We start from the raw sequence: 23458 nt of genomic DNA on the forward strand, positions 1-23458 counted from the left end.
ATGAAGTCATGTCAGTTCATGTCACCCTTAATTTTATATTATTTAATCAATTTTATGCTGTTGTTTTTCTGCTTAAATTTTACATATGTTTCATGTTGCTATTTTGAGGGTGTACTAATTAAATAAAGAGTGATCCATATCATTTCAAGTTTTTCTTGTCTTTTACTGTCCAAAGCCCCTACTATGAAGTACTTTAATTATTCGGAAATGGGGTACTTGAGAAAAACCCTAGAACAAAATGCTTTTCAAACAAATGTGTGGTGCTTGATTCTATGAGCAAATGTCATTGGAACTAAATGGATCCCCAAGAACAAATCTGATGAGTTTGGGAATATGATCAGAATCAAGGATGACAAATGGCTTGAGTGTATATTCCAGTGGAAGATTGCCAAGGATGTATGGATGACCAGAAAAACAATCTGATTGTTGGGTACAACAAAAAGCAGAACTCAATTGCCTTATCAATTGTTGAGGTAATACACATAGTTGATGAAAGTTATTGAGATATAGGTGAGCAGTCCAAGTACCCAAGGATGTGCACAGTCTAGTTTGATATAATTTGAAAACCTTTTCAAATTAAATTAAAAAACGGTTTAAAAAATTTTCAAACCAAACTGAAAAAATATTGTTTAGTTTTGTTTGGATTACGGTTTAAACTTATTATAATCATTCACTTCTAAATATATATTATTTAATAAAAACATTCACTTCTAAAACACAATTTAATTCAATTTGCATTATGGTTTGAAAATCATCCAAACCATAACTCAAACTGAAAACAGTTTTTCAATAATTTATTAACCTAAATCAAACGATTTTATAAGTCAAACAAAACCAAATTGTAATTATTAAGTGGTTTAGTTTAATTTTATAGTTTAAACCAAATTATATATACCCTTATAAGTACCTTATAAAAAAAATAAGGAACCAAAACTAGAATTAGAACTTAGTGATTTCTATAAATTGGAACCCAAACAAACCAAGGTCAATTCCTATTCAAAGCTGCGATGTCAGTTCCCGGTATGGTTCTGTTTCTACTGAAAACAAAACTATCACATTTCCAATGTTCAAACAATGTCTTTCAATTCTGGTCAAAACCAAAACAAAGAATTCAAGATATAATTAATCGAATCATTTGAAGTGTTAGCCATTCTTACTTAAAAATCTTTTAACTCAAATAATTAAACTGATTGGTCTAAATAATGTGCTACTTTTGGAAAAATTAAAAGCCAGAATAAGAAAGAGGCCATAAACAGATTGGGCCAATGGCAGGCCCAATGTAAGAGTGAAAAGTGTATTTCTTGATTAAGCAAATCAAAGTCAATTAATCAAATATCGGTAAATTCGATAAAATATTAAAATTTTTAGTAAAAAATTTGGGTTGGAGTTTTGATCGTGCCTGCGAAATCAATGGTTATTAATCATTTGAACACTCATTAACTTTCAAAATAAATTTCTTATAAAATCTTAAACGATGCTCCCAGTACATGTATGCAAGCACCAGTCAAAATCGCAGACTCTGAACTAATCTATCTATACACACAAAATTGCAAAACCCATGTGCAAATCCTGCTTTCCCGGTTGCTCCGCCACCTCTGCACTCATCAATTATTTCACATCTGAAACCTAGAAAAAGTTGCAGGTAGCCATGGATAATGTCAAAAGAACTACTTTTCCTAGCATCTTCTTCTTACAATCATTATTTCATTTCATTTCCAATAGTTTTACCCACAGAAAGACTTGCCCTTTTATCCTCACCTGAGGCTTCACTTTATGGAAGGCTACATGGACACAAATTTGGAAGCCTCGGCCCTCTTTTTCACTAGCCTACACTTGCCCTGGGAATCTACTAGCTTTTGTTACCCTTTGTAAATGGAAGTCCTAAAGATCAACCGGGTTTGTTGCCAGCAGAAATCAAGCATGTTTTTTAGCTCATTTTGGGATAGATCGATACGGATAAATATACAAGTTTTGTTTGTTAGGAAAGGTACGTGGGCAAAATAACATATCCATCCCTAAGGCTTAGCCTAATTGTCTTGTCATTCTTTAATAATATACATTAAAAAAAGCAATAAAACTATGTATACTCATTTTTTATACATAATTTATGTATACAGATGAGATGTTATTATGTGATTTAGTGTTTTTTTATCATATGATGATACATATTTTAAAATTACCAAATTGTATGATGACACATCACGGTGTATATGAATTATGTATCAAAAATTAGTACAATACCATTACTCTTAAAAAAAGTTACGTTAGCTATAAGATATATATATATATATATATATTACTAACTTATCTATACAAACTAAAATGATAATTTATGATTAGATAATATGATTTTTTTTTAATTTCAAAATCTTCCAATCATATAATACTATATGAGATTGTATATGTAAACTTGTATAATTTATTTATATATATAACATTACTTTATATTATGAATATGATAAAACCAAGTATTGTATTTCAAGTTGTACATATTTATTTGTGTGACAAACTTAATTACCCTGATACCATTGGGATTCCAATATTATTTAAAAGTTCTACTGGATTTAATGAGAATAAGTCAAATCTTAGGGATGAAACTGTCATTTTCCTATCGTAAATGAAGAGCAATTCTTGAAAAGTGGCCCACCCACATGGAGTCACATTATTGATCTTGCAAAAGATCACTTTTTGTAATAAGATTTTCATTTTATAAGTTCTCATTTTATTTCAAATCATTCAATTTTGTCTCATTTATTTATGCTTTCCCATTCATTGTAAGTACTTGTATTCCCGCTTTGACATTTTATCGTAATTTAATATTTCCATCATAATTTAATATTATTCTGTGAATAAATAATTTTAAATTAATATTTAATTATATAATAATATATATAAATATATATTTATTTATATATTTAAAATAAATATATATAATATTATTTTTCCTTTTTAATCTATTTTAGGAGAAACTTATCTCATATTTTTAAATAATGAATGATGTCCAAATGGGATATATGCATGCATGTATGTTACATACATACCTATAATTAATTTATTAATAATTTTCATTTACAAATCTTGATAGTATTTATATATATTTTTAAATAATATATATATATATATATATATATATATATATAATATTATTTTTTTAATCTATTGTAAGAGAATTTATCTCATATTTTTGTACAATAAATGATATCCAATGTAACTAAATAATCATGGAAATGGGATATATGCATGCATGTATGTTACATACATACCTATAATTAATTTCTTAATTAATTTTCATTTACAAATCTTGATACTGTCTTTGTTCCAAATTTATTTGTTGTCCACATTGCAAAATTCAAAGAAGCTGAAAGGCAAGGGGGGAATTGATGGAGTTTCTATAATGATGATTAGTGTATTATACTCATCGCTCTCTATCATTAATTCATTCTTTTATATCAAAATGAGTACTTTTCATTAATTCCACTCAATGTAGTTATGGCCCACCATCTTATCATAATATGATGAAATTGTCAAGGGAAAATGACCACTTCTCACCCAAATTTTAGTTGAAATTCAAAATCACATCTACGACAACCAAAAAATTCTAACTTTCACTTATAATCTAATTTTTATTAACTTTTTCTATTAAAAATAAGAGTAAAATGATTTCTTCGTCGGACCACCTATCGTGACACCAAGAGAAAGAAGAGGTTGGAGACGGTGTTGGAAGGGAGGTCAAAAATTGAAGTTAAATAATGAAGGTAAAACTCCTATTTTTAAAAGTTATGGGGAGCAGTTGAGTTTAAAAAATATAAAAACCTTAGATTTGAGGATGAAAATGTTACTTTTTAAAGTTTAAAAACTTTAAATAAATGTGAAATATTAATTTTTAAACTCTGAAAAAAAAATAATAAATTTTAAATTTTTTTAATATTAATAATAAAATGATAATTTTATTTTTATTTTTAATAAAAAAAAGTTAATAGAAATTGAGTCATATGTAATAACTTAAGTTTTTTATCTATTATAGGTGTGATTTGAAATTTTAATTAAAATTTTGGTGCAAAATAGTCCTTTTTCCCAATTGTCAACACGGAAAAAATCTTACTTCTCAATGATAATCGCAAATCATGTGGTCCACGACGGTGTGGGGGCACATCTACACCCAAGCGCGCCACCACCCCCACCCCCACTCTCCCCTCTCCCCTCTCCCTCTCTCCCCTCCCAGTCTACAAATAGCTAATTAAAGAGCAGACATATTCCAAGTTATTTATTTTTATCATTATTATTATTATTTGGTTGTTTTTTATGAATTTAGAGACAATCACATTATTTTTATTTGTTTATTCCATTTGTGCATGTTAATGTTATGTTGGATATGTTTTTTATTTTTAGAAATATTAATTAAATTCTCCTAAAATTATATAATATTGCTAACAGGACGAAATAATGTTAACAACATCCACTATATGCGATAACGCACCTAGTAGAGTTTGAAACATTTTGAATTAAATTCCACATTTTAATTAATGATTATTGTGAATTTGAATTATTTTTGTGATTTTAAGCTTATTTTATAACCTAATATTTTAAAATTTAGTCAGAATTTATCAGAAACCGTAGATAGATAGGTGTGATTTATTAAAGTATGTGTGATTTGCACATAATAGAATTAAGTCAAATTTTGATTTATTTTTGTGTCAGTTTTATCATTTTAATAAACATTATTGAATTTGAGTCAGAAGAACTTTATTATTACATAAACCCTCTAATATTTTTATTCATCAAGGAGTTAGATTTTATAAGAAATATCGTAAAATTGTAAGTAAACATATAAATTATATGATCAAATACGATCAAACCTCTTTTATATTGTAGAAAAAATTTGAGTGTGGGCCAAAATCCTATAATCTTTTAACTTGGTTAATTTAATTAATTACCCCCTTAAATATGTATTGGGGGTTTTGGATTTCAAGTAAAAATATTAGGTGCAAGCTAAAATTTTGGCTTTATTTACTCATTTTAAATGATTTTAGAGACATAATCTTTTTATCAATTTTATATTGATCCAACATATAATTATGCAAAAATACCCCATGTTTATCACACCAAGATTTCAGGGTGGAAACAATCACATGGTGTGTACCCTACCCTTGACATATCAAGTCTCCTTTGTTGTTGTCCTTTCCATTGGTAAGTAATATGAGGCAAAAAAATGATTAACTAAAATGCTTGTTTTGAGTCTTTTGACAAAGATTGGAAGCAAAACCATCTTCCATGTAGGCCAAATGGTTGGCAATATTGTAAGCAAATAATTAGATTCGCCATCCATAAGGGTCCACCCTGAATTACCATATTTTATGTCTCTCTCTTTCTTTTATGAGGTAAAAATAAAATAAAATCATGTTCACATTTAATAGAAATGGGATGCTTTTCTCTTAAGAAAGAAAAAGAAGAAAAAATGTTATTAACTTTCGGAACCACTTCAACAACACAAGTGTCATTTAAATACAAAGAATTGTGAATTATTGATTATTATTATAAGATACAACAACCATATTCAATGATAATGCCACTGCACCATCAATGGATATGGAAGATACTACAGCTACCTTAACCCACTATCTTACGTTTCTTGTGAGTACATTCAATTTTTCTACCCATTCAAGTTGGGTGCATAAAAACAATTAAATAATCTTATAATCATGCTAATTTTTTTTTAAGACTATTCAATCTAACCATTTGTGGCAATTTTTATTAAAACGGATGAAGCTCTGGCCCCATCTACAATTGAATATATAAAAAAATTTGTTTTAATTGCTTTGAAAGTAAGCAAGCATCCCATTACTTAATTAATTGCAAAATTTAATGCAGCGAAACACAAAAACATGCTGTCATGTGGCTCTATTGCAGCCATAATTGGGTTGTATTGGGTGTAGAGACATGAAAGGCTCCAAGTGCAGAAGTTGATGAGGAGACAAAAACAATATCTCAAAATCACAAATAGGCTAGGGCCAATCAAGACCTTGGATATTTATTTATTTACTTATTTATTGTATGTTACTATTAAGATCTTTTTGTCACACAAAACCAAAATCATAGGGAAATTATTCGAATGGGTTCTTTGTTAATTTATATATAAATATGAATAATCAAACAACTAATTTTGTTTAAATTCTCAAATTGAGGGTCATTGTCTAGCGTTTGGACGTGCTGGCACAAATTATGATATCACGTTTCCTGACAAAATTGAATAAATAATTGAAATTACGTCCGATTAAGATGCTGATCACCTAATTAATTATAAAAAAATAAATCAAGTTAAGAGATTAGGAGACAACCACCACCTTAAACTATGTGCAAATCACTATTCTAATGAAATCAAATTGACCCTTAATGTCTACGTATAAGAGGGCGTTAAAAATAATAATAATAATAATAATAATATCGGCAAATTTGTCTTCTACACAAAATCTAAAAAATTATAAGAGGAAACAACTTTGAGTGCCAAATTGATTAATTAATTTAATAAACTCCTAAATTTGTCTTATCTCTTAATAAAAAATATAGATTAGTGGCTTCGATAAGCTGTGAGACACGATCCCCTGGCACGTGGCGCATTTCTTTATGGTAATACGAGGGCCTAGCCAGGGGTAAGGACGTAAGGAGGAAGGTAATGCTAGCGTGCGCTGACGCTGACGGCTGAACAGTGGATAGTTAACTTGACGGAGATGGGTGACGGCTTTGTGGGTCCACGTCTTGTCTGGTGAAGGCTAACTGGCGCTAACGTGCGCTTCGGCATTTATGGAGATTTTCAAAAATTAAATTGGGATCAGATAAGGTTACAAAAAAGGGCATGGTTTTCAGAGATATTTACAATTTGGGATTTTTTAAATTTTTTATTTTTACTGTGTTGTACTGTTACAGGCTTTAAAATTAGATAAGTTATGTTGGCTTCACTAAACTTAGATGATTTTTTTTTTAATTTGGTGGGTGCTCGATTGTATTTATTAAACGAATAAATATGAGATATGATAATTTAATTTGTAATTATGATATTAGATAAATTAAAATTTTATAAATATGACAGAAATTCAAATAAAACTTTTTTTCTGGTCTAATTTTTACTTATAATGTATGTAAAAAAAAAAAAAAGTTGGTTATATTTCATTCTTCATATGGCTCTTGCAACATCAAACTCAATTGAAATCGTTTGATATGCTTAATTTTAACCATCAAAACAAGATTTACCTGGGATTTAGGCTACTTTGGAAAAACAAGGGAAAAAGTAAGGGCATATTTGGGAACAAAAATCTAGAAATTTACTGGGTTGTAAAATTTGAAAGTGTAAGGGTCATTTCCGCAGACTAAATTTTACAGTGACTTGCAATTGTCTCTCTCTTGAAAATAAAAGGACAGCATGACACACAACACAACTTGGACAAATAGAAATAAAAATTATTATTAATTATTTTAATATTGATCTTTAATTTTATTAATTACAAATATTAGATAAAATGGCATAATTTTCTCTCCCTCTCTCGAAGACAAACTTCACAAATAACAACGTACTAAATCTCCCCTCAGAATTAGAAACAATGGCAAGGCTTCCAGGCTCCAGCACCGTAACTACACACTGTCACTCTCTTTCTTTTTCATATTATTATATTGTTTTTTTAATATCATTTTCCATCGGTGCATGTATGCATTTCGCCCGCATGATATCGCAGTGGCTTGATTTTGACGTCAAACAAAATGAAAACAAACTGAGCCAGTGGCTGGATTTGCTTGGAAGGGAATACCCAAAAGTGTTTTTGTTGTTTTTCTAGATCAGTGCTTCGTATTTAGGAACACTTTGTTTTCTTTCTCTCCTTGGGTTTCTGGTTTCATTTTGTTTGATTATTGTGGCCTTTAACTCCTTCAAGAGATTAGCTGTTGAGAAAATTTATTCCAATGTATCATGATATTTTCTTCTAGTTTCTAGGTAACCAAAAAGAGTTTTGTATGTTTGTTTGTGTGTAAATTTATTGTTCAAGTCGTGATCTTCATTTGGTTTCTATTGTGTTGCAGGGCAAAATGCCAAAATCTCCTTCTGCGTTGTAATAAAATTGATTTTGAAGCTTAGAGGAGCTGGTTATTGGAGGTCAAAAAAGGAGACAACAAGATATATGTAGGAAATTACACATCTTATCTCTTTGTCATTCATTGATTTGATGGATCGATCTTTGCCTGGACACTGAGACAAGAGAATCTGTTGGAGGTTTATGTTTGTTCTCATTCTGTTGAGAGTCATATTACTAGTTACCCTTCTGTGTTGTTTTGGATCTCATTTTATCTTTTATTCTGGATGTTCTTCTCACAAAGTTGATTTTTCTGATTTGAAAGATCAAAGGAAAAATGTGCTACTGTGAGAGAAAGAGTTGAGCTCACTTTTGACTTTGTGTGTCAGGTTAAGAATTTGTTAAAATTTTCATCAAAATTAAGCGTAAAAGATATTGTTACTTGCTTTCTGGGCGAAAAGGGTGTCTACATCTTCAAGATTGTATTATCCATTTGAGAACATACCTGGAAGATTTTGGTTTCTGAATGAAGAAAAGCCGAGCTGGTGATGTCTTAAGGACTCCTGTGAATCATCTGTGAAAAGTGTCTTGTCTTTCTGAAATTATTCTCTCTACAATTACTGGAATCGAGTATGTTTGTGGTGCAAGTTGTGTAATCCATCTTGGTTTGGAAATGGCGCACCAATAATGCGCGAAATGTTTGTTTGTGTTCTGAGCTTGTTGTTTAGCCTCGTCAATGATATTGAAATGATTGTTGTTGAGAATTGAATCTGTTAAGCCAACACGAAGTCTGACAGAAATTGCTTGCGGTAATGAGTCAAGAGGTGAAGCGAGGAAAGCAGGAGAAAGGTGGTTCCGATGTGGCTGAGAAGGTGGTTGTTGCTGTTAAAGCATCAAAGGAAATTCCCAAGACTGCTCTTGTCTGGGCTTTGACTCATGTCGTTCAACCTGGAGATTGCATTACACTGCTCGTGGTTGTCCCTTCACATGGTTCTGGTACTCCTTTTGTTGCCTCTTAATGGTTTATGTTAATTGCTTCTTAAATTTTGAGTAGGAATCATTAGTGATGTCTATATCGTTGTTTTGATTGGGTAATTTTAACGTTAACTGTGCATTTATGTCACCATTAGCCTCTGTTACTGTCCTAATATCATTTGAATTCGGAATGCAATTTATTTTAGTCTGAGAAATTTTCTGACAAAGTCTCTGATTTCCTCCCCTTCACATATGCTGCTAACTTCTGGGTAAATTTGCTACTATTCTTCAGGTAGAAGATTTTGGGTTTTCCCAAGATTTGCTGGAGACTGTGCCAGTGGTCACAAGAAGTCTCATGCTGGAACAACTACAGAGCAGAAGTGTGATCTTACTGATACGTGCTCCCAGATGATCCTTCAACTCCATGATGTTTATGATCCGAACAAGGTACAAGCTTCGGTGGGAGATTAGAAATGTGTAATGTTATGCATGATTTTTAAGCGATGATCTTTGTCTCATGTACCGACTTTGTTTCGTAGATTAATTTCAAGATCAAAATTGTTTCTGGATCACCTTGTGGGGCAGTGGCTGCAGAGGCCAAGAGAGCAGAAGCTAATTGGGTTGTGTTGGACAAGTAATACACTAAATTTCTTTCTTTGTTTTTAATCATTTCAGATATGACATGAAACTACAAGTATCATGAATTGATGCAAGTCCACGTTTTCTTGAGTTTGATGTTCACACATTTACTTATGGATATTGGCAATTTGTCATTGGCTTTTACTTCAGACAGCTTAAAAATGAGGAAACGCGCTGCATGGAGGAGTTGCAGTGCAACATAGTGGTTATGAAGCGTTCCCAACCAAAAGTTCTTCGTTTGAATTTGGTTGGATCGTCCAGGAGAGAAACTGAAGTTTCCTGTCTGCCTCCAGACCCTGATGATTCATCTGAAAAGCATAAGAAAAACAAGAATGTTACTTCAGATTCTATTAGAGGGCCAGTTGTTACTCCCAACAGTAGTCCAGAGCTAGGGACACCATTTACTGCTACTGAAGCAGGAACTTCATCAGTGTCAAGCTCAGATCCAGGAACTTCACCATTTTTCAACTCTGAAACTAATGGAGACTTGAAGAAAGAGGAATCATTAGTAATTAGGGAAAATCGAGATCTTGAAGACTCTAGTTCAGAGACAGACAGTGAAAATCTATCTTTGTCTTCAGCAAGTTTGAGGTTCCAACCATGGATGACAGAATTTCTTGGATCATGTCATCAGTCTACACACCACATTGAAGAAGAATGCTCTAGAAGAACAAATAATAAGGCTCAATCATCAACAACAAAAGCTTTGCTAGAGAAGTTCTCAAGACTTGATAGAGAAGCTGGAGTTGGAATGTCTAACTATAGGAATGATCTGGAATTCAGTGGGAATGTTAGAGAAGCAATATCACTATCCAGAAGTGCGCCTCTTGGCCCCCCTCCATTGTGTTCAATATGTCAACATAAGGCACCAGTATTTGGCAAGCCCCCAAGGTGGTTTAGCTATGCTGAGTTGGAGCTTGCTACTGGTGGATTTTCTCAAGCTAATTTCTTGGCCGAAGGTGGATTTGGATCTGTTCACAGGGGGGTATTGCCAGATGGTCAGGCAGTTGCTGTCAAGCAACACAAGCTGGCTAGTTCACAGGGGGATCTTGAATTTTGCTCAGAAGTGGAAGTTCTGAGCTGTGCTCAGCACAGAAATGTTGTTATGCTAATAGGATTCTGCATTGAGGATAGAAGAAGATTGCTGGTTTATGAATATATATGCAATGGGTCTCTGGATTCTCATCTTTATGGTAATAGCCTTTATGAATACATATGCGAGGGGTCTTTGCATTATCATCAAAAGTTTTTTTGCCTTTTTTTTTCTCATTGTTGCTAAAAGTAAAACTTGGCAATTGCTATTAGTTTTGCTAAAACATGGCATTCTTCTGGCAATTCATTGTATGATAATTTCCTGTACTATGTTCATTATCATTTTTTTTCTGCCTGGCAACCAATGATGTGAATGTACTAACACTTTGGTTTCTGTTTCAGGGCGTCATCAAGAGCCTCTAGAATGGTCTGCACGACAAAAAATTGCTGTGGGAGCTGCTCGAGGTCTGCGATATCTTCATGAAGAGTGCAGAGTAGGTTGCATTGTACATCGTGACATGCGACCAAACAACATCCTCCTCACCCATGATTTTGAACCACTTGTATGGCTCTCTCAATCCTTTCTCTATTGTCAAAAATGTTCAAGTCTACCGTTTAACTTCATTCTGTCTATTGTTTTCATCCACTAAAATAAATTATAGATCAATCAACATCTTGTTGTGCTAATAAAAATATAATTTACTGTATTTTTTCAAGGTGCATATATTTGTTTAGGGAATTTAAACGTGAGCTAATTTAGCATTTGTTTTGCTAGGTTGGGGATTTTGGCCTGGCAAGGTGGCAGCCTGATGGTGACACGGGTGTGGAAACAAGAGTAATAGGAACATTTGGGTAAATCTTGAACATCAGTGTTTGCTTTTAATTTCTACCTTCTCCATCGATTACATAATTCAATAAGGCTCTTCTGTGCTGAAGGTATTTGGCACCAGAATATGCTCAGAGTGGCCAAATCACAGAAAAAGCCGATCTCTATTCTTTTGGGGTGGTTTTAGTTGAGCTTGTTACTGGACGAAAAGCAGTGGATCTTAACCAGCCAAAGGGCCAGCAATGTCTCATTGAATGGGTATGTTTTCAAGTATTCTTTTTCTCAATTTGTTATCAATCATTAGCTTTAGCCCATTTTAATGCTATAATTTAAAGTAATTTGTGAGATGCATGGCATTGTTTAAGATAAAAGATACCTTAATCCATAAGTTCTTTGGTTTGGTGCCCTTGATTCATTGCTTAAGAATTTTGATTGGAACAGGCACGCCCACTGTTGGAAGAGTACGCTATAGACGATTTGGTTGATCCACGGCTAGGGAATTGCTACTCGGAGCAAGAAGTCTATTGCATGCTTCAAGCAGCATCTTTATGCATTAGACGAGATCCACATTCCAGGCCCCGCATGTCACAGGTAATAAGAATTAGAATTGGCTGTGGGCAAATTTGTTTTACATAGCACGTCTTATTATGCTAAAAACCAAATTAAATTGTTTGCTTACCGCTTCATATTTGTTTGGTAAAAGGTGCTTCGCATATTAGAAGGAGACATGGTCATGGATGCAAATTATATGTCAACACCTGGATTTGATGTTGGCAGCCGAAGTGGACGAATATGGACAGAGCTGCAGCAACAACTACCCTATAGTGGTCCCTTGTTAACTGAGGCTGTGGAAAGCTTCAATGGGAAGCTCTCTCTTGATACACTGAAGCCATCATTCTGGGAAAGGGAAAAGGCCAGAAGGGCTTCTTGTGGAGGTGATTTGTAAAGAGCTTACATCCCTTAATCAACATGCATCTTAGTTAATGTATTTGGCCCATTTTATATTCCTTTTTTTCCTTCCTTTATGTTTGCTCATTGCCCATTTAAGTTTTTGCATGTGTATAGTAGTAGCAGCAGGGAAAGTAGGCATAGTAAGGTTTGAAATTCTTTGGTAAATGGAGCAAACTCATTTTATGATGTTTTAACTCCATGTTTTTTGTCTAAATCAATGAAGCCTTAAACAGAATTTCGCTCTCACTCACTCGTGTATATGTTGAGTTTATATGGATTGATTTACGATCTTTGAAACATTATTACATCACTTGGATACGTACTAGATTAGTCGATACCGAATTTTTTTATATGCTATTAAAAATGCCTTACTGTAATGTAATCAGCGGGATTCCTATGTTTTGAATAGTGGGGGGACCAGAAGACGCTGTATAGATTGATACCAGGCAGACAGTTATTCTGAATCTTTCTATAAAGGGAGAAAGAAGCAGAAAAAGATAATCTGAGAATTGTCTTACCTGGAGAAGCATACAAAGTAACAGATGAACTCTGCAACTATTAAACGAGGGAGTTGGGGTGCATTCTGTAACTTTTTTGAATTTCAAATCGTTAGGGACATATAAAGACGGACGTAACCAGGGACCGTGAGTCTCAAATTGATGACAGACAGTCTGAGATTTTCAGAAACACAGGTGATCATCAAGAAACATGGTCATTTATTGGCATTTGGCATCAATTCATTTCTTATTCACCCAGCTCAGCAAGCCAACAACTTTTTCTGTTGCCTTTAAATGCAGATTCATACAGAAAGTGCATACGATTTGAGAACTTACTGCAGGCATACAGATGAAATAAAAAATGTTTTGTCGCTCTTCTAGTACTGTCTCTGTTCAAGTATCTTAGTAGTCATTTCTTTCATTGAAGAAACTTGACAGAAGTGATTGTTTGTCAATTTTCTTCTTCCCAGTTTCACTTTTTTCCTCATTTAGATCACTAAACTTGTAGCCATCCTTTCTTAAAGCTTCAAGCCTTGTCTCCTTCACCAAATCCCCCTGTTTCTAGAATCAGTGTCATCTGTGTTACCATCTCCTGAACGCGAGAAATGTGCCAACATACGCAAATCTATTAGGGATAACGCCTAATTATGTTTAATGTGTCACACCTAAACGCAATCATAAAAGAGGTAAAACGACAGAGCCTTTTAGATGTAACTGTGAGTGTTACAAATGGTGATCTGTGCTTTTAAGTGGTGAGAAGTCACAAACTTCTCAATCACTCCAGCACTTGGTCCGATCAAACTTAGGTTAATTTAACAATAAAGAATTGAATAATTTGGTTAATTCTCGTAATGTAGGTACATAATCGAATGTACTATAATACACGATACGTATCTTATGATATAAATAAAAAATGATACATATCACGAGATGTATCATAATTAATACGATACAGTGAATGTATCATACGATACAATATATATTATTTATATAAATCGATATATTTTTTTGAGAAAATAATGATGTAATAAAAATGTATATAAAAAATTTTAAATTTTTATAAGTGTTTATAATATTTTCTAAAATAATGATATGTTAATTTTATTTTTTTAAAATTATATCATACAATATAATATATAAAATGAAAATTTTAATACACGATACAATTATCATACTTTTAATCCTATTAGTGGTTGCCGTTGTGGTGGTAGAGTTTCAGGTAAAACCTTGCTACATTCTTGTGGGATCGATTGAGCCAATAGTGAGTCGTGCAATACTTCTTTGATTGCAAATACAAATAGAATTTAACTTGGAGAATTATTACTATAGCCCAAATGAGTATACTTGCAGTTTCAATTAAAGTTGTGAGATAAATTTTTATAAATTTGCAAATGAAATGAAACTTAATTTGCCGATTGAAGTTTAAGAGGAATCAATCAAACAACACTTTTTACTATCATTTTTCAAGAATTCATCGAGATGAGATGAAATTCAGTTGATCGAACCCATAATTAACATGATCTACTCCCAGAAACCAATTAATTTTTGCGGTCATTTTTCTCTTCAAAACCAAACACAAACAGAAGCAAAAATTTCAAATTGACAATCAAATTCTAGTTACCAACGTCAATTAAAACCCAAAAACAATGAATAACGATAAAGAAGAAGATCCAGCTCAAGTCTCCGCCGTCGTGCTCATCAACCCAGTAGCTTCTTTATCCAAGAACAAATCATCTGTCTTCCTCAACGTCCCGTGCGCCACCACAAACACCACCCCAATAAGCAGCGCCACCAATATGTTCTCCGCGGCGTTGGTCAAGAACAAGAAGACGAGAGTGAGCACCGACAAGACGATCAGCACCACCCGGTCGTCGATCAAGCGCCCGAAAACCACCAACGGCTCATCTCGCAAGAAGTAGAGAAACAACCACGCAGCCATCATGATGATGAACACAATCAACGAGATGGGGTGCCACAAGAGACTCAAGAACAATATCAATAAGACGATGATGGCGTAATTCATGCGAAAAAAAGAGACGTTCGTTTTAATTCTGAAGAGAGCTTCCTGGAAGTTAGACGGCAACTTGACGGCGTGGAAATCGAACATGAGTTTCCAAGGATGGCGGGTGCCAAGGCCGGCTTTGATGCGTTCTTTGGCGCGGGAGAGGTAGTCGAGATTGGAAGAGGTGCCAGGGGAGGAGGAAGAGGTGGGAATGGCGCCGTAAGTGGTCATTTTCCCGGCGGAGTTTGACTTGTCGGTTTTTTCGGGTGCGGTTAAAAGAGGGGTCGAGTGAAGAAAGAAATGGATGAAATTGGGACCGTGGGGACTGGTCTAGAGGAGACTGTTTTGGGTTTATAATGTGGATGTGAGGTCCATTGCTTTTCATAGACCTATTTTGGGCATCCCAAAATTTGCTTATTTGGCAGTTAGATTGTTGGACTAACATGATTTTATATTTCCGATTAATTAAAGGTTTAATTTTGATAAAATACTATTAAAATTAATTTATTATATTTAAAATGTTTGAATGTAATAAATAAAAGGGTTATTTTTATCAAAATTAATGAATTATTTATTCTGTAACAGTTAGTAATTAAACAGGGCAACAAATCCTTGGGTGGGAAAGTGCATTTCCTCTATTTTTTATTGAAATTTTGTGCCGTGGTTACTTAGATCCAAAACAAACATAAATGGATAGTTTAATTAAATGGTTAAACATATGATAATATTATGTTTAAGTTCAAAAAATAATTATTATTCACCCCTTCAAACATTCGATTATATATTATTAACACTATGTTTATACTTTTATTAGGATAATTATTTGTCATCATTTTCGATCTAAAATCAAAAAAAGGGAAAGAAAGAGATGAGGGTGAATGTTAAGAAAAATAAGTTTGTTCTTATATAATTTGAATATTTATAATAGATTTTATATTTAATTTGTGATTATATTATAATTTTAAAAAATAAAATGATAGGGATAAAATGATAATTTTATGCCCTAATATTGTGTCTTTTTTTTTTTTTGGTTAATAGAGTTTAATTTTAGGTAAAAAATTATTATTTATGCATTTATGAATGGAAAAATGTTTTAGTATTAGATTTAAACTGATCTGAGTTTTTATCAGTAAAGTCAAACTCAAGCTCATTTCAAAAATATTTGAACTCGATTCATTTAAGAGAAGTCAAACTTGAGTTTGAATTTGAAACTAGATTCGATATTAAAATAATATCGTTTTGATACATATTGATTAAAATGATCTTATTTTAGTTTATTTGTATCAAATTTTTTAGGTTCGTAAGTTTTACGAATCGAATATTTTTAAATGTTGACTTTGAAAAAATTGAACTTTTAAACTCAAATTTACTTAAATTAAGTTTGTTTTAAACTTGTTCGAGTTCGGATAAATTTAGTTCCAATTCAGCTCTGAGTGCTTTTAAGCCTTACAATGCATGGGACAATGTCATTTTACTTCAAAAAAAGAACTAGATTCCCTAAACAATTACATACCGTGCGATTATTATGCTTCTAAAACAATCTAACGGTTAAAAAATGGTGAAGTTTCGGGCTTCCTGTGCAGTGTTGTGCAATGTGATTAATTAAAAAGAGCGTGCCCGACACTTTCAACAACTCTTAAAAGAAGGCATGGGTTGGACTATAGTGTGGAAAAGACCACACTAAGCAGTGTGGGGACGGCAGCGATGGAGCGACGCCTGGGTATCACTCAGGCGGCCAGCTGTCATGTGCCAAGCTGGTAGAAACTTGTAAGACTTTTTCTTCGTCAATAAAGGAATTTGTCCACGTAGTGGGTTGCAAGACGAATGAACCAGTAACGTATTGCCACGTCAGTACGAGAGTGACGGTAGATTCTGAGTCTGTCAAACAAGTGAGGTCCAAGTACAAAGTGTTTTATCATGCATAGTTAATTTTTTTTGGAAACAGAGATCACCTCACAACACGTGGCAGTGTTAACAGAGATCACCTCACAAATTTTAAAGTTAGAAAAACTAAATTGGAAGTACATGGCATGGCATGGGTGTCCATTTCAACACAATAATTGTACTTATCTTTAAACTCACTGTCAAATCCTCTTTAATTTCTATGGCATTTTCTTTCTTGTTTGAGCATCCATTAATTTACATCATAGATTGGGGGCGTAACCATTATTACACTTTAATAAAATTATATAATAGCCTGTTCAAGTTTTTAATTAAATATTTACATAATATTTAATTATTAAAATATTATATATCGAACAGTTACAGTTACAGTTACAGTTATATGTCGAACAGTTACAGTTAAATTATAATGTCGTAACATAATCAATTATTCTTATAATAATAATTCATTATTATAATCCAATAATTATAAATCATGACAAAGAAATGATGTCGTATATTAAAGTAACCATTAATATTCATTATACAAATTCTATTAACAGATTGAAAATAATTAATGATTATTTTTAAAACTTATCGGGGGTTTTGTGTTTTGTTAAACTCACGAGAGTTACCTGTAGCTTTAACTGGAAATGGTAAGCAATGTTCTTTCAAACTAACAAAGTTTACATTTGCTTGATTCAATGAAATGGTCATCCCTAAATCTATCAACGACTTTCTGGCTTAATTGGCCTGCAACATAACAAGTGTAATCCAATGGATTGCATCAACAAAATTCCGTTGTTTGAGGAGAAGTGTGATTTGAGTTTAAGAAACTTCAACTTCAAGTGAAAACTTCTGATAAGACTTAAAGGTTGCCTGTTATTCTTCTATAACTTTACACCTACAAAATTAATTTCAAAAGTTTCTCCAACCGCCAACACATTCATTCATGATTTGTATTCCAAGTTTTCCATTCCTGCCGTAATTCCATTTCTTTTATATATATATATATATATATATATGTATATCATAACCAATCATATGTATATCAAACCAAAGTAAACATTTCCCATCTTTCTCAAACCTTGCAGCGATGGAGGCCAAGCTTAAATTCCTCCATGGAACACTTGAAATTGTTGTTTTTTATGCCACACCATACACCCCTTCATTTCCCTTCAATGTAAGTAATTTTTCTCTAGTCGTTCTGTGATACTGATCTGATACGTGTTACTAATGATTGGTTAGTTATTGATTGAGTTGTTTTGCAGTGCATTGCTGCGAATGGAAAGCCTAGTTATGTAACAATCAAGTTAGACAACAAGAAGGTGGCAAAGACGAGCCATGAGCGCGACAGAGTTTGGAATCAAACCTTCCAAATTCTATGTGCTCATCCGTGTGATTCAACTATCACCATCACTTTGAAAACTAAGTGCTCAATCTTGGGAAAACTCCACATCCAAGCTCATGAGATACTTCATAAAGCGAGTTTCATTAATGGGTTCTTTCCTCTAACAATGGAGAATGGAAAGCCGAGCCCACAGCTCAAGCTCAGGCTCATGTTATGGTTCAAACCAGCAGTGTTTGAGCCCACCTGGGGGGCGGTCCTTGATAATGGTGCATTCCAGGGCCTCAGGAATGCTACATTTCCTCAAAGATCCAATTGCCATGTCAAACTTTACCATGATGCTCATCATTGCTCTACATTTCAGCCCCCATTTGATCTCTGTGGCTCTCCAGGCAAGCTGTGGGAGGATGTTTACAGGGCCATTGAAGGTGCAAAGCATTTGATTTACATTGCAGGCTGGTCTCTCAATCCCAAGATGGTTCTGGTAAACTAAAGTCCATTTCTCAAACATCATTTTTTATTTATTATGCACTTGGAATCTAACATGGTCTTAAGTAGGTTCGCGATCCAGAAACAGATATCCCATATGCAAAAGGAGTGAAGCTTGGTGAATTGCTGAAAAATAAAGCTGAGGAAGGTGTAGCTGTGAGGATCATGCTATGGGATGATGAAACATCCCTACCAGTAATCAAGAACCAAGGGTTGATGAGAACTCATGATGAAGATGCTTTTGCATACTTCAAACACACTAAAGTTATATGCCAATTATGTCCTAGATTACACCACAAGTTCCCCACTTTATTTGCTCATCACCAAAAGACTATAACTGTAGACGCTAGGGCACAAAATTCTTTCAGTGACAGAGAAATCATGAGCTTTGTTGGTGGCTTAGATCTCTGTGATGGCCGCTATGACACAGAAAAACATTCCTTGTTTCACTCTCTTAACAAAGAATCACACTGTTTTGATTTCTATCAGACAAATTTCGCCGGCTCTAGCCTTCACAAGGGGGGGCCAAGAGAGCCATGGCATGATGTTCATGCTTGTATCACTGGTGAGGCTGCTTGGGATGTGCTAACAAATTTTGAGCAAAGATGGACTAAACAATGTAACCCTTCTTTGTTGACCCCAATTAGCAGCAATTCAAATCTACTTCTCCAATCTAATATTCCTTCAACTTCAAGCAATTCCAATGCAAGAAACTGGAAGGTGCAAGTTTTCAGATCAATCGACCATGTCTCAGCTACCCAACTAGCTAAAAACTTAACTGTGGAGCAAAGTATACATGAAGGTTATGTTGAAGCAATAAGGCGGGCTGAGAGGTTTATATACATTGAGAATCAATACTTCATTGGAGGATGCCATTTGTGGGAGAAAGATAAGCACAGTGGCTGCAGAAACCTGATTCCTATTGAGATAGGGCTCAAGGTGGTGAGTAAGATTTGGGCAAAAGAGAGGTTTGCAGTGTATATATTGATACCAATGTGGCCTGAAGGACAGCCTGACAGTGAACCTGTTCAGGATATATTGCATTGGACAAGAGAAACAATGAAAATGATGTATAACTTGATTGGAGAAGCTATACAACAAAGTGGAGAGGAGGGTCATCCTAGAGATTATTTGAACTTCTTCTGTCTTGCAAACAGGGAAGAAAAGAGCAATGGAGAGTTTGTCCCACCATATTCTCCTCATCCCTTGACACAATATTGGAATGCTCAGAGGCACAGGAGGTTCATGGTGTATGTGCACTCAAAGCTCATGATAGGTATGAAAATCTCTCTTCGTTAGTATTTTCTCACCAAATTTACACTTCTGAATAGGAACTAACCAAGTTTTCCTTGTTGGGTTTGTATTTTTTCTTCCAGTGGATGATGCATACCTTCTGGTAGGATCAGCAAATGTAAACCAAAGATCCATGGATGGACAAAGAGACACTGAAATTGCAATAGGGTGCTACCAGCTGCCCAAAAATGGAGCTAAAAACTACACAAGCCATGCAGATATCCATGCATACAGAATGTCACTGTGGTATGAGCACACAGGAGTTGCTGATGAGTTGTTCAAGGAGCCTCAAAACCTGGAATGTGTACAGAAAATATGTTCAATAGGAGAGCATATGTGGAAAATCTATAGTGGGGAAGAAGTGGTAGACATGGAAGGTGTGCACCTTCTAACTTACCCTGTGAATGTCACAGAGGATGGCTTGGTTGAGGATCTTGTTGATGGTGGTGGCTATTTTCCTGATACAAAAACTCTGGTGAAGGGAAAGAGATCAAAAGTGTTGCCTCCTATTTTCACCACATAGACATAGTTTGTAATACATGTACATTTAACTAACTAATGAATCTGTGAGAACATCACACATTTTCATTAACTGATTGTACAAGTATCCCAATAACAATAATACTTCTCTCGTAAGTACGTAATAAATTACAATGCATCGATCTGAATTTTGCATATCATTGATTCACAGTACTAAGATATTATCCAAAGCTGGCCAGTGTTGAAACCCCACCAACCAAAGAAGAAAAAAGTGGAGACGGGGCCAAGTTTTGCCATGGCCCCAGCAATTGAATTCTGTTATAAACTAATCTTAATTAGGAGAATATTATTTAATTCCAAAATCTTTATTACAAAAAAAAAAAAAATAGTAAGAATATTCATCTTTTTAACAATGATCTCTTTTGAGACAGTCCAATGTACAATGACAAGAACTACCTCCAAATAGATTTTAATTTGTAGATGACTACTGACGATTAAAAATCAAAATCCCAATTTCATTAATTTATAATCGTGAAGGCTAATTATGATTACCAAGTTATAAACTTATTATTAACAACATTAATTTAAGTACTACAAGGATCTAATTATATTTAAGTAACTATAGCATATTCCATTTTAGCAATCTTTCGCCAGTCTTGCTCTGGCCTATATTATTGAAGGTCCAGCTGGAGCATTTCACAAAATAATAATTAATTATTGTAATGTGGGTCAATTGGGTTGAAAAACTCAAATAAAAATGTCTGACATATAATTTTTTGGATGCATGTATGTAAAATATATCTATCTTTATTGGAGATATACCATGTTAAAAGTATGCAGCAAAATTTAACACCGAAAATTTCTTAAACAGTTAGATGGATGAATGAAAGTCTTAAATGGATTGTTGTTCTTGAAGAATTGTCTCTTCTTCATGTCAAACATTATTCTCTCTTTTCAGGTGTGAAGAGGAGTTCCTTGAGGAAATATTATGGTTAATTTAAAGTATTGCTTTTGCATAAAGACTGAGCTGAAACCCTGATTCTTCAATCGGAAATGAAACCTTCAATGAGCTCCTCATGGGTACTCCCTCTTTAAATGACTTTTTACTTTAATTTTTCTAGTCTTTTTTTTTTTTTTTTTGGGTTTCCTCTGTTAAATTCATGATAAAACATGAAAAAATTAGAACTTTGATACAAAGTTTAGAATTTTCACCAACCCAAGGGAGAAAAGTCAATATTCGTTATGCTAATCTAACTTTATTTTGTAATATATATGCTATGTTTTTTTATTACCAGTGACCTGGGATTTATGTGTTTGATTATGGGGATGTCGTTGCAGTCAGTGTAAACGAGGTGGAGGCCCTGCACGAATTATTCAAGAAGTTGAGTAGTTCTATCATTGATGATGGGCTAATTCACAAGGTATCAGAAATCTTGTTTGTGTTTTATTTATGTGGGCAGCTGAATTGAGTTTAATCTGAAAAACTGCAATTGCCAGGTGAATCTATTTAGTTCTGTGATCAAATGGAAGTGTCTCAGGAATTCAGTTAGGATGAAACTTATGTTGTTTAAATAGTTCTACATTATCATAAAAAATAAGAATTGAGAAATTGGAAGATTATAATTCACTAGCAAGTTTACTGAAGATTGCTAGCTTCTTATGTACAGCTTACTTGAATGTTGTTGCATTAGTACTACATAGAGAGAAAATACTTACTGTTATAGTCTCCCTAGAATCACATAGATTTATTAAACTCTTTGTTTTTTATTTGAAGGAAGAGCTTTATTTGGCATTACTTGAATATTCGGTTGGTGAATATCTGTTCCTCGACAGGGTACATTCCCAACAACAAATTTTATGTTGATTTTTCGCTTGATGTTTCATCCATCTCCTCCATGATTTAGTTCAACTTTAGATGATTCCTTCTGTTTCGGAGAGGGCACTAGGGCAAGGTACCAGAGAAATACTTATGACTGCTCCAGTTTTAGTCTAGTATGATCTTGTTTCAAAAACTAGGAAACTCGGAAATTAGTCAGAACTGTTAGCTAAAACTGTCATACTCTGGGCAAGAAACTGAATTAACCTTATTTATGTTCCAAACTTGACTTAAAAGACTTGCAATGTTGATATTCTTGTTTTATTTTTCTATGGAAATAACTTCTTTTGCAGGTATTTGATCTTTTTGATCAGAAAAAGAATGGGGTAATTGAATTTGAGGAGTTTGTCCATGCCTTTGGTACCTTCCATCCTGAAAAAACCATTGCTTCCATGCTGTTGCAATTCGACTTTCTGATTTGAGAGAGACTGGATTTATCAAGCCAGAAAAGTGAGTATTGGTTATTTTCACAAATAGCTGTTTGTTTGGCAGATCCTTTATGCAGAATCAAATTGTAATATGCAATTTCAGGTCCAGCAAATGGTAGTTGCCATCTTGCAGGGATCCAGCATGCAGCTTTTGAACGAATCGCATGAAGCCATCTTTAACAAGGCAAGAAACTTTCATGTTGCATCTTGTTCTTAAAAAACTTCTCTTGACTTGGTTCTTTTAACAGACATTTATTGAAGCTGATGTTGATAGGGATGGCCAAATTAACAAGGAAGAATGGACAACGTTGGTTTTCAACCACCCTCTATAAAGAACATGACTCTCCCTTAATAAGTACTCCTTCCATTGTTGTAAAGCTTTAAGCATCTTTAATGTTTCAAATGAAAATTACAATAACTTTTAATAATTTGTTCAGGGGAATCGCCGGTGTTTCGAAGTTTTATATTCAACAATAAAGTTGATGACTAGGAATCTGGCTTGCAGCTCTCTTCTTTTTGAGGCCAAATGTTTTCAGAAAAAAAAAAAATCTTATATGGTGCCAATGAATCAAGGCTAAATTCCGGCGAGAAACAACTTCTAAACAAAGAAAGGGACACATTTCCGATTTTTTTTCCTTCTCTGTTTCATATAATTCAGGTTCTCAGAAGGCTAATGCTGAAAAAAAA

At 33.7% G+C, this 23458-nt stretch overlaps 4 protein-coding genes across 7 annotated transcripts; 3 read left to right on the plus strand and 1 right to left on the minus strand.

Annotated features, from left to right (window-relative positions):
• Positions 1–7508: 7508 nt before the first annotated feature.
• On the plus strand, positions 7509–12723 carry LOC123209950 (inactive protein kinase SELMODRAFT_444075-like). Of its 4 annotated transcripts, XM_044628062.1 has the most exons (11): positions 7688–7978; positions 8065–8254; positions 8444–9050; positions 9322–9476; positions 9569–9663; positions 9819–10861; positions 11103–11263; positions 11476–11552; positions 11637–11784; positions 11968–12117; positions 12230–12723. In XM_044628062.1, exons 3-11 carry the CDS (start codon positions 8867–8869, stop codon positions 12470–12472), a joined length of 2256 nt encoding a protein of 751 aa, XP_044483997.1. In that variant the 5' UTR covers positions 7688–7978; positions 8065–8254; positions 8444–8866; the 3' UTR covers positions 12473–12723. The 4 variants fall into 4 exon arrangements, with proteins under 4 accessions (XP_044483995.1, XP_044483996.1, XP_044483997.1 ...); XM_044628060.1 differs by lacking the exon at positions 7688–7978 and adding an exon at positions 7509–7619 and having other exon boundaries at positions 8065–9050; XM_044628061.1 differs by lacking the exon at positions 7688–7978 and adding an exon at positions 7521–7632 and having other exon boundaries at positions 8065–9050.
• Positions 12724–14395: 1672 nt separating this feature from the next.
• On the minus strand, positions 14396–15322 carry LOC123212516 (PRA1 family protein F2-like). Its single transcript, XM_044631679.1, has one exon. The coding sequence runs from the start codon at positions 15205–15207 to the stop codon at positions 14650–14652; it is 558 nt and encodes a 185-aa protein (XP_044487614.1). The 5' UTR covers positions 15208–15322; the 3' UTR covers positions 14396–14649.
• Positions 15323–17933: 2611 nt separating this feature from the next.
• On the plus strand, positions 17934–20617 carry LOC123212511 (phospholipase D alpha 4). Its single transcript, XM_044631673.1, has 4 exons — positions 17934–18040; positions 18129–18689; positions 18764–19970; positions 20071–20617. Exons 1-4 carry the CDS (start codon positions 17954–17956, stop codon positions 20508–20510), a joined length of 2295 nt encoding a protein of 764 aa, XP_044487608.1. The 5' UTR covers positions 17934–17953; the 3' UTR covers positions 20511–20617.
• A 695-nt stretch (positions 20618–21312) lies between these two features.
• Positions 21313–23306, plus strand: LOC123212517 (calcineurin B-like protein 10). The gene is made up of 4 exons (XM_044631680.1): positions 21313–21547; positions 21806–21888; positions 22637–22793; positions 22875–23306. Exons 1-3 carry the CDS (start codon positions 21544–21546, stop codon positions 22763–22765), a joined length of 216 nt encoding a protein of 71 aa, XP_044487615.1. The 5' UTR covers positions 21313–21543; the 3' UTR covers positions 22766–22793; positions 22875–23306.
• The last annotated feature ends 152 nt before the right edge of the window (positions 23307–23458 follow it).

This window comes from Mangifera indica, chromosome 3 (assembly GCF_011075055.1).
Source record: "Mangifera indica cultivar Alphonso chromosome 3, CATAS_Mindica_2.1, whole genome shotgun sequence".
NCBI classification, from domain to species: domain Eukaryota; kingdom Viridiplantae; phylum Streptophyta; class Magnoliopsida; order Sapindales; family Anacardiaceae; genus Mangifera; species Mangifera indica.

What these genes read in the sequence shown, in the direction of transcription:
- LOC123209950 (XM_044628060.1), top strand. Translation starts at nt 8,867, where the DNA reads ATGAGTCAAGAGGTGAAGCGAGGAAAGCAGGAGAAAGGTGGTTCCGAT. An exon ending in TCTGGATTCTCATCTTTATG is followed by an intron (nt 10,862 to 11,102) that starts GTAATAGCCTTT and finishes TTTCTGTTTCAG; the next exon opens with GGCGTCATCAAGAGCCTCTA. An exon ending in AGAGTAATAGGAACATTTGG is followed by an intron (nt 11,553 to 11,636) that starts GTAAATCTTGAA and finishes TCTGTGCTGAAG; the next exon opens with GTATTTGGCACCAGAATATG.
- LOC123212516 (XM_044631679.1), bottom strand. Translation starts at nt 15,207, where the DNA reads ATGACCACTTACGGCGCCATTCCCACCTCTTCCTCCTCCCCTGGCACC.
- LOC123212511 (XM_044631673.1), top strand. Translation starts at nt 17,954, where the DNA reads ATGGAGGCCAAGCTTAAATTCCTCCATGGAACACTTGAAATTGTTGTT. An exon ending in CCCCTTCATTTCCCTTCAAT is followed by an intron (nt 18,041 to 18,128) that starts GTAAGTAATTTT and finishes GTTGTTTTGCAG; the next exon opens with TGCATTGCTGCGAATGGAAA. An exon ending in GCACTCAAAGCTCATGATAG is followed by an intron (nt 19,971 to 20,070) that starts GTATGAAAATCT and finishes TTTTTCTTCCAG; the next exon opens with TGGATGATGCATACCTTCTG.
- LOC123212517 (XM_044631680.1), top strand. An exon ending in ATGATGGGCTAATTCACAAG is followed by an intron (nt 21,889 to 22,636) that starts GTATCAGAAATC and finishes CTTCTTTTGCAG; the next exon opens with GTATTTGATCTTTTTGATCA.